Below are 15700 nucleotides of genomic sequence, written 5' to 3' on the forward strand. Positions count from 1 at the left end.
TTTTTTTTTTTTTTTTTTTTTTTTTTTTTTTTTTTTTTTTTTTTTTTTTGTTTTAAACCAAATATAGAAAGCCTGCCAACCCTATTGCTCATAGCTCGAAATGCTTGTTTCTTTCAATTGTTAATAAGTAAGAGGTGAAAAGAGGTAGTTGTTTGTGTTATAAATTGAGGAGGTGACCAAGTAGAAGTGATCATAAAGCATTTGGGTTGCTTCCTCCCCATACATATCATTAGCTGTGCATGGGTTAGTTAGTATGTGCATATATACAAAGTACAAGTAGTAGAGGAGGCAATGGTGAGTTGTGTTGACAGAAGATAGAGTGCACAGATAACGAAATGCATATAGTATTTGGGGCATCTGCTGCATCTCGGTTCTTTGTGCCCTCTACTCTTCCGTCATCACCCCCAAACCTCTGCGCTTGGAATTAAGATAGATATACCACGTTCTTTTCTTTTGCTGCATTCATCTTTACATCTAATACTCGAGTACATAGCATAACCAACCTTTTCGGTTTCATTATTTTTCACTTTCGAGTTTCTCTAACTTTTATGGTTTACTAACGATGTATGTTCTTGAAAGTATGCAGGTTCAGCTTGAACTATCTCTTTTCTTTCTTCGTATTTCTTCCTACTTGAGTGATATCAGCTCTGAGAACAAATTTTCCATAAAAATATAAAGCTTTTGAATCATGCAAAATACTGATATCTACCTACTAAATGCGTTATGAAGAAGCTTACAGGGATATCTTGATGCAAAAACAACATCTTTCTCTTGAGCCCTAATTTGAGCTCATTTGGAGTTGGGTCCGGTTGAGCTCGAATGGAAACTTCTTCAGTCATCTTCATCCTTCCAGTAATTCATGAGAATTGTTCAGAATCTTTCTCTAAAGCTAATAGCAAAAAATTATATGCTCGTAACTCTTTTTCTTTGTTCTTGAGTTTGAATGCTATCTTCCAAAACCAACTCAATTCTACTCATAACAATGACAAACAAAAATTGTTGTATACTTGTAATTACACTTTTAACAAAAAAGCAAATTTACAACGAGGATTAAATCATTGTCTATTACAAATATTAAATTGTTGTATACTAAAATTAAGGGATAATATGCTTTCAAACCACCTGATATTCGGGTCCAAATGTACGTTGTTACACAATTTTTTTTTTTTTTTTTTTAAATAATAATAATAATAATAATAATAATAAGATGTGGGCATCTTCAGCTCTGACACATTCCTTTCGGTAAAAACTTATTGAAAGGTTTGATATTTATATTGTGGGCTGGAGAAGGAGGGCGGCTGGTTTTGACATTTGACTATGCAGAACAGTGTCCAATTTCTTTGACAAAATCATAGTGCTGATCATTTAGGAACTGTAACGGCTCAAAAGCCCACGCGTAAATCCAAAAGTTCTTATTAGAAAACATGGATGAAAGCTGAGGTGAACACCAAAGTAAAGAGATGGGGCCAGCGGAAGCCCACCAACCTACTGCTTTTGTAAACCAATAGAAAGCACTTGTTTTCTTCTGCAACTTTACTTTTCAGCACTGCAATACCCACATGAATGAAAGAATTTGTAGTATTTACAGAGAGAAAATGAAGTAACTTGCACAGAATCTTAGGCCAAAAGGCTGCCTGTTTTAAGCCTTATTTAACTTCAACAAGGGAGAGAGGAAGAAGAGAGGGAGGGAGGTCTGGGTTGTTCTGCTCTGGTCCTGGAATCTGCTTCTCGTTGTTTTGGGTCCCACCGTTTTGCCCATTTTCTCAAAGGCGACCGCCATTCATGAGTAAATCAAGCTCTGCAACTCCACCCCCATCGTCAAAACCATCATGGGTCCTCCCTTATCGGACCGAACCCCTCACCGATTTCTACACCCTCGGCAAAAAGCTCGGCCAAGGTCAATTTGGCACCACTTTTCTTTGCACTGACAAGAAAACTGGGCACAATTACGCCTGTAAGACCATCCCTAAGCGGAAGCTTCTGTGCAAAGAGGACTATGACGATGTTTGGAGGGAAATTCAGATAATGCACCATTTGTCTGAACATCCCAACATCGTCAGAATCAAGGGCACTTATGAGGATCCGGTCTCTGTTGATTTGGTTATGGAGCTTTGTGCGGGTGGGGAGCTCTTTGATAGGATCGTTCGGAAGGGGCATTACAGTGAGAGAGAGGCCGCCAAGCTTATTGGGGTCATTGTCAGTGTTTTAGAGTCTTGTCATTCGCTTGGAGTCATGCATAGAGACCTTAAACCTGAAAACTTTCTGTTTCAAAGTGTGGATGAAGATGCTGCTCTTATGGCCACTGATTTTGGGCTCTCTGTCTTCTACAAGCCAGGTTGCCTTTTGGGTTCCTTTCCTTCTTCAAAATCTCTGTCTCTTCCTCCATTTTCATTAATCTATTTCTTTAGCTATTGGTTGCCTTCTTGGGGTTTGGGAACTCACTCTTTTGGTGCCTCAACTGAATCTCATACTTGAAATTAGTGTTCTAGGTTTCATGACATCTGGGGTTTGGATGTCGCCATTGATCTGTTCTACATTGACCATTTTCCTTCGTTTTCTCTACAAAAATCAATAGCTATTGCCAAGATAAAGGTCTCTTATTTCTGCTATGATTTTAAATTATGGTCTTAATTATCATGCACAGGTTTCCCTTCTTGTTTCTGACATCTTCTACTTAGAACTTGGTTTATGCCTGAAGAATACTAATCCTTTTATGACAGAAAGATTTGTATCAGTACCCAATGAATAACTTCTTGGTTGATTAATTAGTGTTGTGTTGGTTATTATCTCCGTTTCACTTTGAGAGTTTTCGGTGATCTTAAATTTTCAAATGCTTACAGGGGAGACTTTTTCTGATGTTGTCGGTAGTCCATACTATGTTGCACCAGATGTGCTACGCAAGCATTATGGACCCAAAGCTGATGTTTGGAGTGCAGGAGTTATTTTATATATTCTATTAAGTGGGGTACCTCCATTTTGCGCAGGTAGCTACTACAAATCCATAAATCACATTTCCTGCAAAGTTCTGGGAAGTAACACTTACAATAGAGTTCCATTACCCATAATTTCCTTAATTCTTTGTACTACAGAAACTGAAATAGGGATCTTCCGACAGATACTACAAGGACGATTGGATTTTGAGTCAGAGCCATGGCCTGGTATCTCAGGAAGTGCAAAGGATCTTATACGAAAAATGCTCGACAGAAATCCGAAGAGAAGGCTAACTGCTCATGAAGTCCTCTGTAAGTTTCAGTTCCTAGCATTGAGCAATATGACTAGCCAGTAGGGGTGATATGTTGTATGGTATTTTTATTCTAAGAGAACTGATTCCAAATCCTTTCTGTATCAGGTCATCCATGGATTGTAGATGACAAAGTTGCCCCAGATAAACCTCTTGACTCGGCAGTATTATCACGTCTGAAGCTGTTCTCTGCTATGAATAAGCTTAAAAAAATGGCTCTAAGAGTACGTTTTAGAATTATTATTAGTCCAAATTGTTAGGAAAGAAAACTCCTTAAGGAAGTATTTGAAAGCATATGATACGACGTACATTGTGTCACTTGTCGAATATGCTCGATTTAACTCAATTGGTTACTGCACCATCCAAAAGTTGATGGTGTCTGAACTCTGAAATCTTATGATTGATTGTAGGTAATTGCTGAAAGGCTTTCTGAAGAAGAAATTGGGGGTCTGAAGGAGTTGTTCAAGATGATAGACACAGACAACAGCGGGACGATAACGTTTGACGAACTAAAGGAAGGCTTAAAACGTGTAGGCTCCGAACTTATGGAGTCTGAGATTAAGGATCTAATGGATGCAGTAAGGAGTAAAGCTTTCTTCTATTTATGCATGCTTACTTTTGTGGTTGTTTGTTGTCATAGAAGCTGATGATGTTTTGACAGGCAGACATAGACAACAATGGAACAATCGACTATGGTGAATTCCTTGCAGCTACAATTCACTTGAATAAGCTAGAGCGGGAAGAGAATTTACTATTGGCCTTCTCATATTTTGACAAGGATGGTAGTGGTTTCATAACCATTGATGAGCTTCAGCAAGCCTGCAAAGAGTTTGGCTTGAGTGATGTTCATCTCGACGACATGATCAGTGAGATCGATGAAGACAATGTTAGTTACTCTTTCCTTTCTCCCATGCTATCTGTTGAAATGTCCATTAACTGTCTCTGTTTATATGTATTTGACAAAACTTCTTTGGTTCTGTTTGGGTTTTATGTAGGATGGACGTATAGACTACGGGGAATTCACAGCGATGATGAGAAAAGGCAACGGTGGAATTGGAAGGCGGACGATGAGAGGGCCGATGAATTTAGGAGATGCTCTCGGCTTGTCAACAAGTGCCAACAACCAATCTATTGATAATCCTACCTGAGATGCCTATATAATACTTGTGTGTATCTGGGAATCCTTTGAACAAAAGCTTTGATCCTACTTATGGTTCCATAAACTTTTCAACAAAAGAAAAACTAAGACGCCCTTTCTTCTATGCTGTTCTTATTTGAGAAACAGAATATTTAAAATGGAACACATCAGAGTAAGTTATTTCAGCAATTACAGATTAGAATGAACACAACAACAAAGACTAGAAATGATTATTATCAATGAACTTGTTTTAGTTGAAGCTACAAAATGTAATATGCAAGAACAATGCATTGAAGCAGTGGAAAACAAACATGATATTGGTTCTTAGGTCAATTTTCTTTAAGCTCTATAGTATTTACATGACTATTATATTAAGCCAATAAATTTTGTAACTACAACTTGCTTGTGATGGCAAGGTATGTGGTGAGGCGAGCTTGAGCAATAATTTTACCGGTGTTTTTCTTCCTCAATTCAACATTGGCTACTGCAATGGTCTCTCCCATTCGCAAAACCTTGCCGTCAATCTCGATTTCCTCCTAGAACAGCAGACAAAAAGTAGCATACATACTCTATGAGAATGGGAAGGATACAAAGAAATTACTAAATGCAATAACAATAGATGAAGCAGTAATTTGAATTTCCTTATCGGTAACCAGATCGACAGAAATGGAAAATTGAGGAGTAGAAAGAGGGGAAAGTGGAACTGACGCCGAGATGAGCAGTATCGAAGTAAGAGAGGTTCATATCGAGGGAGACTCCAGTGGTGGTAGAGCCCAAAGTCTTGATCGCTGCGGCACCAATACAATCCACGAGTGACGCCGAGGCTCCGCCGTGCAAGGAATTATTCTGGTTCTTAATAATGAAACATAAAGCAGAAAACAGAGAAATCCTAAATAAATAAGGGAATAGACAGAATAGCGTGTAGAAATCTCATCAGCAAGTGGAACGAACAGAAGAGCGGTGGATTGAGGAGAAGAAGAAGAAGAAGAATAGAAAAAGCATACTAGCAAGCGAGCAGGGAGTTTGAGAGAGCAGACGATGCGACCAGGTTGGATGAGATCGACGCGAAGACCAGCCACCACAAAGTATTGGTAAAATTTGAAAGGAAGGCCATCGATGGCGGACGCAACCTTGGGATCATCATCACTACGCTTCTCTATGGATCTCTTTGACGTATCCATTTCTGTGACAATTTTTCCGAAATGAGCTTATCCTGTCGGATGTTTAGCCATTGTTGGTATAAGTTCATGTCTGATGGTAAAGTAGTGCGGAATCAGAAACTCTGAGATTACGAAGGAGACTTTTCAGATCTGCATTTATCAAGTTGAACAAAAGAGCATTATTTTTTTAAGTTCTAAAAACTCACCACCATTCTCCATTTTCTCTATTCTTTTATGGGATTTTTTTTAATCCTACTTTTAGCATCACATTTTAATTTTACTTATTATGTTGTTTTAGCGTCGCAAACCACAAATGAAATTAATACTAAATGGACATTCAAATGACATTATTCCAGCAATAACAGAACATAAGAACGAGATAAAGCAGCAAAGTCATAGAAGGAATTATTATTGTCATCACATTTCTTTTTGTTGAAGCTACAAAACGTAATACATCGATGCATAACGCAGACTAAAATGTTGATATTGAAGAAGTTCGTAACTACAACTTGCTTGAGATGGCAAGGTGCTTGGTGTGTCGGCCTTCAACAATGATTTTACCATTGTCTTTTCTCCTCAATTCAACATTAACCACTGCAATACTCCTTCCCATTCGCAATACCTTGCTCTCCATCTCGATTTCCTCCTAAAACAGCACACAGAAATAAACCCAAAGACGAGAAAGTAGTATTTATGAACTTAATTCTCAAAAACAAACTTTTTCGTACTAAGATATTCACATGGAAAAATTATTGTCTTGATTCCATAACATATCCTTCCAGTCCCAAGAATGTACTGAGGATTAAATTCATTCAAGTTCAATAGCTTGAACTGTTCAACCCAATAAACTTTTTCGTACTAAGATATTCACATGGAAAAATTATTGTCTCGATTCCATAACATATCCTTCCGGTCCCAAGAATGTACTGAGGATTAAATTCATTCAAGTTCAATAGCTTGAACTGTTCAACCCAATAATATATAAATATTCTCCATTCATTTGCGTTTTAGTGTTTTGGAATCAAACTGATATCTAAGTGTGAACTTAAGTTTTATTTCTACTGAATATACATATACCTTTCATGTAAATTCCTCATGTCATATGTTCTAAACTTTCAAACCTAATCCATGTCTTCAGTTATTTGCCCCAAGAATTGTGTTCTACGAGAAAATAAACAATGGAAATCCAGTTTTTTTTGGGGGGTGGTTAAGAAACAAAGGGTAAGCCTTGTGATTCAGAATTGTGTTTTCCAAATGGAACACCAGTAAGGGAAGATACTCATGTATGGCATCCTACCTTGGACTTTATGGCTAAGCTCCTTTTCAGGAGAGGTTTATAGAGGTTTGGAGGCTCAATGTTCCTTTTACAGGAGAGGTTTTTCACCAATGATCTCATACTAAAACCCATTCGTCAAGGAAGGTTTTGCTCTTTATCTTGATACTATTCAGCCCAATACCGCCATCTTCAATTGGAGTACATTTTTTCATTTGACAACAGTGAAGCCCAAATTTTCATTATTGCCTTTTCAAAGAAAGGTTCTACAAGGGTCTCTCATAGTTTGGACAACCTTCGAAGGCATAGGGAATAAGGACATATAATAAACAGGAAGGATTGATAAAGTAGCTTAAAGAACTCTTCCAAGCAAGGAGCCTTTTAGGCACTCTCTCCATAATGGGGTCCCAGAATGATAGTCGTCTTTGGCTTCCCATTTAATGGTAAACCAAGGGAAGAGCTTGGCCAACAGCCAACCTTACAGCCAATTTATCCTTTTTAAGTTATTATCTTTTCCCTTTTTTCCAGTGACAGTGAGGGGAGAGGGGATCTTTACACTAATTTATAATTCTAGAAAAAAATGAGTGTAGTGCATTATATCGGAGCTGTACAATAACTCAATTTCCGTGTCTGCTATTAGATAGAAAAGTTATAGAGACCGCGTAGTGTGATGATGAACAGAAATGGGAAATTGAAAGGTGGAGAAGGGGGAAATGGAACTCACGTCGAGATAAGCAGCATCCAAGTAGGAGAGGCTAATTTCGAGGGAGACTCCGGTGGTGGTAGAGCCCATAGTCGCTATCGCTGCTGAACCAATGCAATCCACAAGTGACGCCGAGGCTCCTCCGTGCAAGGAATTATTATTGTTCTTGCAAATGAAACGTCAAATAGTAAGCAGAGAAATCCTAATTAAAAAGGGTAAATAGCCCGCCAGAACTGCGTCCACAGATCTCACAAGCAAGTGGATCGAACAGGAGTGGTGGATGAAGTCGAAATTAGCAAAAACAGGTAGTAGTAGGAGAAGAAGAAGAAGAACATACAAGCAAACGAGCAGGGACTTTGAGAGTGCAAACGATGCGACCAGGTTCGATCAGATCAACGCGAAGACCAGCCATAACAAAGTGTTCATAAAATCTGAGAGGAAGACCATCGATGGCGGACGCAACCTTCCGATCATCATCATTATGCTTCTCCAATTGTGTCTTTATCTTCTCCATCTCCGAATCTGTAAGATTATCGCTCCCTTTTCCGAATTGCCCAAAACCAATTCATCTACACTCGGAGGACGAATCCATCAACATTTATTTATGAGAAAAACAGTCTCCGCAACTTCAGACGAAGCTGAAAATCTTCCGTCCAAAAGTAATTTAAAACGTGCTAACCATTTAATCTCTTAGATTAAACAATTTTTTATTCTATCAAAAAATCAAGCGTTAATTATTTTATAGTTTACAAATACATTTGGTTCTCAGTTCATCAATTTATTTGCTGATAACAAAACTTGTTAAATCAAATCATAACAATCATAGGGATTAAATTTATTAAAAGTTTAATTACTAAATTGTTACAAATTTAAAAGTATAAAACAAGTCTATTTTAAATTAATTTAAATATATACAAGTTAAAGACTCAGCTTTATTTCAAGGTTAAAAAATAAGTAATAAAACTTTAGAAAATTTTACTTATAAGTGGATAAGAAAGTAATTGTAGAAAATAATTTTCGAATAAAAAACCCATTTTTGCATCTAACATCACATGAGGGTTACCAGAAATATTCAAATCAAACATCCACCAACATACTTCTACGCTATTAGCATATACAAGATACCACGGTAGAAGATGAACCAAAACGCCAGGGGTTCAAGTGTTCTTGGTAATCTATCCATCTCATACTGATATGAGAAAAGCATTAAGAAAAGTAGTAGGGAGAGGAAAATGGATCTCGCAACTCTCCCCCAGTAGATACTGTTCTAGTTGCAGACTACTTACCATATATTATCATTCCCCGTAAGCAAACCACTTCCTTACCTTACCTTACCTTCACTTCACCATACCCTCCTGCACTTCTGCTGCATCTTTAGAATTTTGAGGGGAATACTTCTCCATCAGCCGAGTTAGTTCCGCATTGAACTCTTTCTCCACCTCCACTTCTTCGTCCCAGTGTCTCCGTTTCATTGCTGCCATCTTTTCTTCATGAACTTTTATCAGCTCCTCCCTTTCTGCTACGAAATCTTCCATCTCCTTCTCTTGAAACTTTATAAACTTCGCAACCTCCTTCGCCCTGAGCAGAACAAGTAAAACACTAATCAAGTAAACAAACTTGCTACAGTTTTTTCTCTTGGTCATAGCATAGCTTTCCCAATATTCAGGATTGTGTGAATCACTTGCCACAGATAATCTCTCTATTACCTGCTTCTATATTCATCCGTAGTCGAATGGCTTGCATTCGTTTGTTTCTTCACCTTCTCGCGTTCCTCCTGCTGCATTCTTTCAAAATTCTCTTCTGTTTCTTCCCTTGTTTTATGCAATAGCTCCATTTGTTCTTTGAAAAATTGTTCTTGCAATTGCATCTTCATCAGCAGGGAAAGGAAAAAATCAGAAGTCAATGAGAACAAACATGCAAATAGCCGGTAGTCTTTTAAAATATGCACATTACGGGGGTTCCGAATTCTGATAGTGTTTACGTGAATGCTTGTTTTAGTGGGGGGAGGAATGAAGAAGATTTACCTCAACATGTTCTGGTTGGCCTATCATTAACATGGGGAACGACCCTGTTCTGAATTCTATTTTAAGAGCTCAGTAGAAAAGGCATACCTCTTCTTTATCCTCTTCGTGTTGCATTAGGGTTCTCTGTCTAACAATTCTGTTTTCTTCAGTGGTCTTCCGAAGCTTTTCACATACTTTATCCAAAGATTCTTCGTACGCCTTAGACTTACTTCTTTCTTTTACGACCTTGTACTTCAACCAGGTAAGCTGCTGGTTGTCCTCGCTCATTTGCTTAATCTGATCTACGACCATCTCTTGGTACGATTTCATTTCAAACTTCATCTTAGATTTTCCTATTTAATGTTTTTCAAGATCACAAAGAAAACAAAAGTTCACATTGCAATCGTAATAGCACATTCTTGAAATGGAAAATATGCTAGAGGGCGGGCACGAAGTTTCCTAGACACACCAACAAAACAAAGATGAGAGAGGGATGAAACCTTGCATGTGCTGGTTAAAAGTGTCGAGGTCATCTTTTATAGCCATAAAACCATAAAGTTGGCGCTTCCCACCTGGATAAAACAAAGTCCTCCTTCTAGAATCCCAAGCATCTCTATCAGTTCCTTGCTCAATGAAATGTTTGTGCAGGCGCTCAGCATTTAAATAACCCCTTGCTGAGGGCTCAAATATCAGAGCACTCATCCCACGATGCCCCTGGGGACCATATGAGTGCCGTGCCTTCTTAGGATCATATGGACTGAAGTAATCAAGAAGTTCCGGGTTTCCCATGCCAATCCACTGCAATCATCCGAACGGGAAAGTGAAAAACGAATGACCATCAAACTCTAACAGATATCAAACATGCGTACAAGACTACAAATACATTACAAAAATACAAACATAATTCATCAATCTGTCCTCTCTAGCAGCTGATTTGAAGACATACCTTCTCATTTACATCCTGCTCAAGCTTTGTGTTCATAATAATAACCATAGGAGGCCACACTATCTCGTGATCTTTCTCCTCATCTTTCAGACCTTTCCATTTACCAAATAGCTCACCTGCAGGAACTATAGATGCTCCTTTACGCCGCAACTCCTCATCCAACAGTTCTGCTAGCTCTCTGTGCAGCTTCACCCTTTTAGATCCTTTTGTTTTGGCATGTGCCATCAAGGGTTGCAGGCCACGATACCAGTCAATGGCACCAGGGCCTCCTTGGCATGCTGGACAGTGCCACTGCCTTGCAGGTTCATTAATCTCATCAACCGTCAAACTATCCAAAATTTCAAAGAATTTCTTAAACCATCTAATCTTCTTTCGTGTTTCATAGCTCTTTTGACTTGCATCAGAATCAAAGTCATCACTTAAGAGATCATCGTCACTATCCTCCAGATCATCAGAATCATTGTCATTATCCTCAGCATTGTCAGATTCTTCGTTCTCGTCACTTGGATATGAGTTTGAGATAAAATCAACTTTATGTTGGGCGTCTACCGAGACCTTAGTTTGACTGGAACCAGCCCTAGATTGCCAATTCCAGCCATGCTCCAGGGGAGGGCAAATTACAGATTGTGGAGCTACATAATTGCTCTCCGAAGCCCTGGATTGTGACCAAGCATTCCCCCGTCCCATTTTCCTTGTATCAGGGTATTGAGGTTGCCAATTCTTACTAGACACCTTTCCTCGTCCACCACCATTACGTGTGCCTGACGTTTGAGACATCTCTGGTAATTTAGGACTAAAATACTGGGCACCCCATTGTTTAGTAGCATTGGTCCCAGCTTTGTTCCTTGACTTTTTGGCATAAACTTCCCAATCACCATCTGCGTGTCCAGAATCCAGGCTAACGTCCGCTACACCCTGACTCAAATGGTCCAGGGGTGTTGTAGAAATTTCAGAAACATTGCTCGCCTTAGGTGTCTTCTCATTGTTGGTGCCAGAATTAAAAGACTTACCACGCCCTCTGGTCGAACTCATTTTTATGCAACCTATTCATTATATATAAAGAACTCAATCAGATAAAAATTTATATAAGTAGTGACAGCAAAATACGCATTAGAAACTACACGATCCTTGGCTGAAGTTCCAGAATAACTCCTCCAGCCATGATAAGACGAATCAGATATCAAATCAGACATTAAAAAAACGAACAAAAAACATCCGAAACCCGAACACGTTCTGGTGCTATAAAACGCTAGAGGGACAAGGGTTTTAGAGTTAACAAATTGGAGTAATGAGTGTCGGATCAAAACGCAATTCAGATTTGCAGGGCTATGATGAACACGAAGAGGTAATCCGTTGACAGAGCCTTAAAACGAGGGTAGAGCAATGAACAAACAAAGCAAAAGGCAAAGATGATCCGATGAAAAGCATGCAGCTCGGAATAGATTTTCAGAACAAAGCACGTACAAACTTCCACTACATGATAGATTTTGCTCTCTCTAGCCACAGGTTCTTAAACACCAAAACAAAGAAATGAACTTCACACGAGGGGAACAAAATTTGATAAAAAAAGACTAGACTCTGAAGAAACCCTTTTCAACGATGAAATGCCCTAGAAACCACAGAAGTTTACAGGAACAAAGAAACAAAAAGACATGGGAGAAAAACTCAGCCATTTCACGAGAGAGAGAGAGAGAGAGAGAGAGAGAGAGAGTACAGTATTATCTTGAAAATTGTTGCCGGAAGCAGATTCTTCCAACGCCGGAAAAGTGGAATTGGAAAGAAAGATGGCCGTGGATGGTGGATGGCGCTTGGCGAGTGAGTCCCCAGAAATTGAGCAAAGAAAAGCGAAGCTAGTGACTGCCAGTGACCCGCGAGAGTGAACTGTGGGCAACGAGGACAGCAACCCCTTCTAAACTCGTATCATTCGTACGGCTTCGGACTCCAAATAATTGTCGAATGCAGTTTAATCCTTCGTGGCCAAGTGTCCAAGTCTATATGTTTAATATGCCTTTTTTTCTTTTTCTTTTTCTTTTTCTTTTTCTTTTTAAACTTCCCCTAGTTTAATAAAATAATCATTTGTTTTTATTTTTTAAATTATATTTATTTTCTCGCACTTCCACTCAATTTTGTTTAGTAAAATATTTAAATTTTAATCGAATTTCAAAATTTATCTTAATTTCTTTAAAAAACAAAAAAAAAACGAATTATTGTTAAAAATAGTCATCCCATCGACTGAGAAACACGCGCGCAGTTGATCATTGCGTCATTGGAAGGCATCGACGGTCGAGAAATTCAGAGTCCCCCATCTTCAGCCGCTTGAGTGTCGCCGTCTCTCTGAACTTTCATCGACGGTCGACAAATTCAGAGTCCCCCGTTTTCCCTCACTTCTCTCTATACTCCCAACCCTTCTTTTTGTTATGCATATTTCAACACACACCCCACTCTAACACACCCACCACGATGCAAAGCCTAATAGCATCACTCCATGTTCCGCGAGCCAAATCTTCATTAGGGATTTAATTTTCCCTTTCAGTTTGTGCATCAATTGGAATCCGAGGTAACGTCTTTTCTTCTTTTGTCCAATCTATTTTTGTCTCTTATTTGCTTGCTATCTGTTTACGATGATTCTCTCTGTCGAATTTGTTTGGATTTTGAAAAACCTCCGATCTTTATACTCTCAAGCAGGATTATTTGGGCAACTGGGTTGATTTTTAGAAACGTTCTTGTTTTGCTGCTGCTGTTTGTTTGATTAATTCCGCTGACCTTCATTACTCACTGACTCGTCGGTATGAGTGGTGCTCCGAAGAGGTCCCACGACGATGGGGGGCACTCTTCATCTTCCAAATATCCCCACGATGATTCCAGCCCTTATCGCAAGCTCTCTTCTTCAATTCCAATGCAGTATCGCCCTTCCTATGAGATGGGTCAGGACACCCCAATGTCGAAGCTACCCCGCACTGAATCCCGTGATGGAGATAAAAGATCCCCCCTGCACTCGATTTTTCGAATGCCCTCGTCCTCTAATGATCCTCATGTAGATCATTCTGTTGCTTCGGAAAGCAGGCTGGAGCTGCGGGACTCCAAGGACGGTGGGGATAACAGGTTTGAGAACCGAGATGCAAGAGTGGATGCTCGAGAGCTGTTTGGTGATGAAAGGAGGGATTCTCAAGCTGTGAAGTTGGAGAAGGAAATGAGATATGAAAGCAGATTGGAGGATATTAAGGAAATGAAATATGATAGAGATAGTTATAACGATTACAAGGGCGACTTGAAGTCAGAAAAAGAGATTTATGGATCAGCAGCCAGTCACTTGAACTGGAAAGAATCAAAAGATTATCACAGGGGGAAGAGATATCCTGAAGCTCCAGTTGGAAGCACGGAATCCTGGCATGTTTCACGCACCAGTTCACAGAGTGCAGCTGAGGCTGTAAAAGAAGCCCCGACCACTGATGAGAAAGATTATGTTGAAACAAGGGAGGCTGTTGGCGAGAACAAAATAGATTCAAAAGGTGAGGATAAATTTAAGGAGAAGGACAGGAAAAGGAAAGATACAAAGCAGCGGGATTGGGGAGATAAGGATAAGGAAAGAAATGATCATAGGAGCAGTACTCAAGCAACAAACAACAATGTTGAGCCCAAAGACTTGTCTAAGGAAGAGAGAGATGCAGAAAGGTGGGAGAGAGACCGGAAAGATACCTCAAAAGACAAGGAAAGGCCTCGTGAAAGGGATAAGGACCATCAGAAGAGAGAATCATGGAATGGAATGGATAAGGAGACTTCACACCTTGAAAAGGAGTCAGGTGAAGTGTCTGCGAGAATGTTAGAGCAGGACAATCCAATTCCAGATCAGAAAAAGTTAAAGGATTTTGATAACTGGAAAAATGCTGATAGAGAGGGTAGAGACAGGAAGAAAGAGAGGGATACAGACATTGAAGGGGATCGACCAGAAAAGCGTAGTAGATGTCATGAAAAAGAGTCAGATGAGGGATGTGCAGATGTTGAAGGGACTGTAGACAGAGAGAGAGAAGTTTATAATTATGGCGTTCAGCATCGGAGGAGGATGCAACGTTCAAGGGGAAGCCCTCAAGTAGCAAATAGAGAACCTCGGTTTAGGTCTCGTGCTCAAGATAATGAAGGGTATGTCGTATGATTTTATGTTCAGCTTTAATTTTTCCTTGCTGACTAACCTATGTTCTTCATAGTACTGCTAATCTTGGTTCAGAAAAATGCTTTTAAACTTTTTTGCTATCCTTAATGTCAAGCGAAGAAATATTTCTTTTTTAATTTAAGAATGATTGACTATTGAGCCACGTCCTGATCCTCTTCCTGTATCTTGCAGATTACAAGGTATGCTGTCTTATTATTCTGTTCCACTTGGTGTAACATTCTTCTCAACTGTGACTGCTGCAATCATGCTACCTCGTGGATAGCTTTTGCGAAATATATTATTCTAGTTTGCAGTCTCTCTCCATAAGCTTTGCAGTCTACTTGTTTATCATTCTTTATCACCTGGTTGACGTAGAAGTACCTTTTTAACTTGGACTTATTGCTCTTGCATTTTCGATTTAGAGCAGTTCTTAACAACTCTTGAGGAACGATAAGAGATGGAAGTACAGGTCCTATTTGTGAATAAGGATTTTTTAAAAAAAAAAGAAAATTAGAAACACATTTCTTTGATGTTTTTTTGAACAAGAAACAACTTCTCTTCTCATAGATATAATTTCACCTCAGTGCATTTTATGTATTATAAAAACAGATTTATGGCTTTATTTCCAAAGAGAAAAACAGAAACATGGCATTATTTATCTTTAAGGGGGAAAAAAGCAGCTTCATGAAACCCATCTTGTCTTGATAGTTCTCTGTGTCTGATGCATGATGCTTGATATTGACTAGTAAAATTTTTGAGATAAGAATGTCATATCTACTAGATCTTATTGCCTGTATAAATGCAAAACCTTTTTTCAGGAAAACCTGAAGTCTCGTCTGTGGTTTATAAAGTTGGCGAGTGCATGCAAGAACTAATAAAGTTGTGGAAGGAACATGAACAATCCCAGATAGATAAGAACGGTGAAAGCCCACAAAATGTCCCCACCCTAGAAATTCGTATACCAGCTGAACATGTTACGGCTACCAATAGGCAGGTAAAAGGCATATTTCTTCTTCTTCTTCTTCTTCTTCTTCTTCTTCTTTTTTTTTTTTTTTTTTTTTTTTTTTTTTTTTTTTTTTTTTTTTTTTT

General features: G+C 38.9%; 5 protein-coding genes across 6 annotated transcripts in view; 2 read left to right on the forward strand and 3 right to left on the reverse strand.

The window, feature by feature from the left end:
* The first annotated feature begins 1585 nt into the window (after window positions 1–1585).
* LOC111451417 (calcium-dependent protein kinase SK5-like) lies at window positions 1586–4503 on the forward strand. Its single transcript, XM_023091830.1, has 7 exons — window positions 1586–2335; window positions 2841–2984; window positions 3090–3242; window positions 3350–3465; window positions 3652–3819; window positions 3903–4127; window positions 4237–4503. Exons 1-7 carry the CDS (start codon window positions 1783–1785, stop codon window positions 4387–4389), a joined length of 1512 nt encoding a protein of 503 aa, XP_022947598.1. The 5' UTR covers window positions 1586–1782; the 3' UTR covers window positions 4390–4503.
* A 94-nt stretch (window positions 4504–4597) lies between these two features.
* On the reverse strand, window positions 4598–5715 carry LOC111451420 (acyl-coenzyme A thioesterase 13-like). Its single transcript, XM_023091833.1, has 3 exons — window positions 5384–5715; window positions 5088–5231; window positions 4598–4915 (listed from the first exon to the last, which is right to left on the reverse strand). Exons 1-3 carry the CDS (start codon window positions 5558–5560, stop codon window positions 4772–4774), a joined length of 465 nt encoding a protein of 154 aa, XP_022947601.1. The 5' UTR covers window positions 5561–5715; the 3' UTR covers window positions 4598–4771.
* Window positions 5716–5865: 150 nt separating this feature from the next.
* On the reverse strand, window positions 5866–8169 carry LOC111451419 (acyl-coenzyme A thioesterase 13-like). Its single transcript, XM_023091832.1, has 3 exons — window positions 7853–8169; window positions 7537–7680; window positions 5866–6185 (listed from the first exon to the last, which is right to left on the reverse strand). Exons 1-3 carry the CDS (start codon window positions 8027–8029, stop codon window positions 6042–6044), a joined length of 465 nt encoding a protein of 154 aa, XP_022947600.1. The 5' UTR covers window positions 8030–8169; the 3' UTR covers window positions 5866–6041.
* Window positions 8170–8529: 360 nt separating this feature from the next.
* LOC111451416 (protein SUPPRESSOR OF GENE SILENCING 3-like) lies at window positions 8530–12455 on the reverse strand. Its single transcript, XM_023091829.1, has 6 exons — window positions 12179–12455; window positions 10465–11507; window positions 10019–10316; window positions 9627–9871; window positions 9222–9382; window positions 8530–9093 (listed from the first exon to the last, which is right to left on the reverse strand). The coding sequence occupies exons 2-6, from the start codon at window positions 11494–11496 to the stop codon at window positions 8853–8855; spliced, it is 1977 nt and encodes a 658-aa protein (XP_022947597.1). The 5' UTR covers window positions 11497–11507; window positions 12179–12455; the 3' UTR covers window positions 8530–8852.
* A 239-nt stretch (window positions 12456–12694) lies between these two features.
* Window positions 12695–15700, forward strand: part of LOC111451415 — an 8658-nt gene continuing 5652 nt past the window's right edge. Inside the window, exons 1-4 of one of the 2 annotated variants that reach the window (XM_023091828.1) lie at window positions 12695–13021; window positions 13147–14601; window positions 14804–14811; window positions 15430–15605. In XM_023091828.1, coding sequence (XP_022947596.1) covers window positions 13253–14601; window positions 14804–14811; window positions 15430–15605 — 1533 coding nt within the window. In that variant the 5' untranslated portion in view covers window positions 12695–13021; window positions 13147–13252. The remainder of the gene's footprint in view (window positions 13022–13146; window positions 14602–14803; window positions 14812–15429; window positions 15606–15700) is intronic. The other variant, XM_023091826.1, reaches the window with a different exon arrangement.

Source organism: Cucurbita moschata, unplaced genomic scaffold (assembly GCF_002738365.1).
Source record: "Cucurbita moschata cultivar Rifu unplaced genomic scaffold, Cmos_1.0 Cmo_Scf00013, whole genome shotgun sequence".
In the NCBI taxonomy this organism is placed as follows: Eukaryota; Viridiplantae; Streptophyta; class Magnoliopsida; order Cucurbitales; family Cucurbitaceae; genus Cucurbita; species Cucurbita moschata.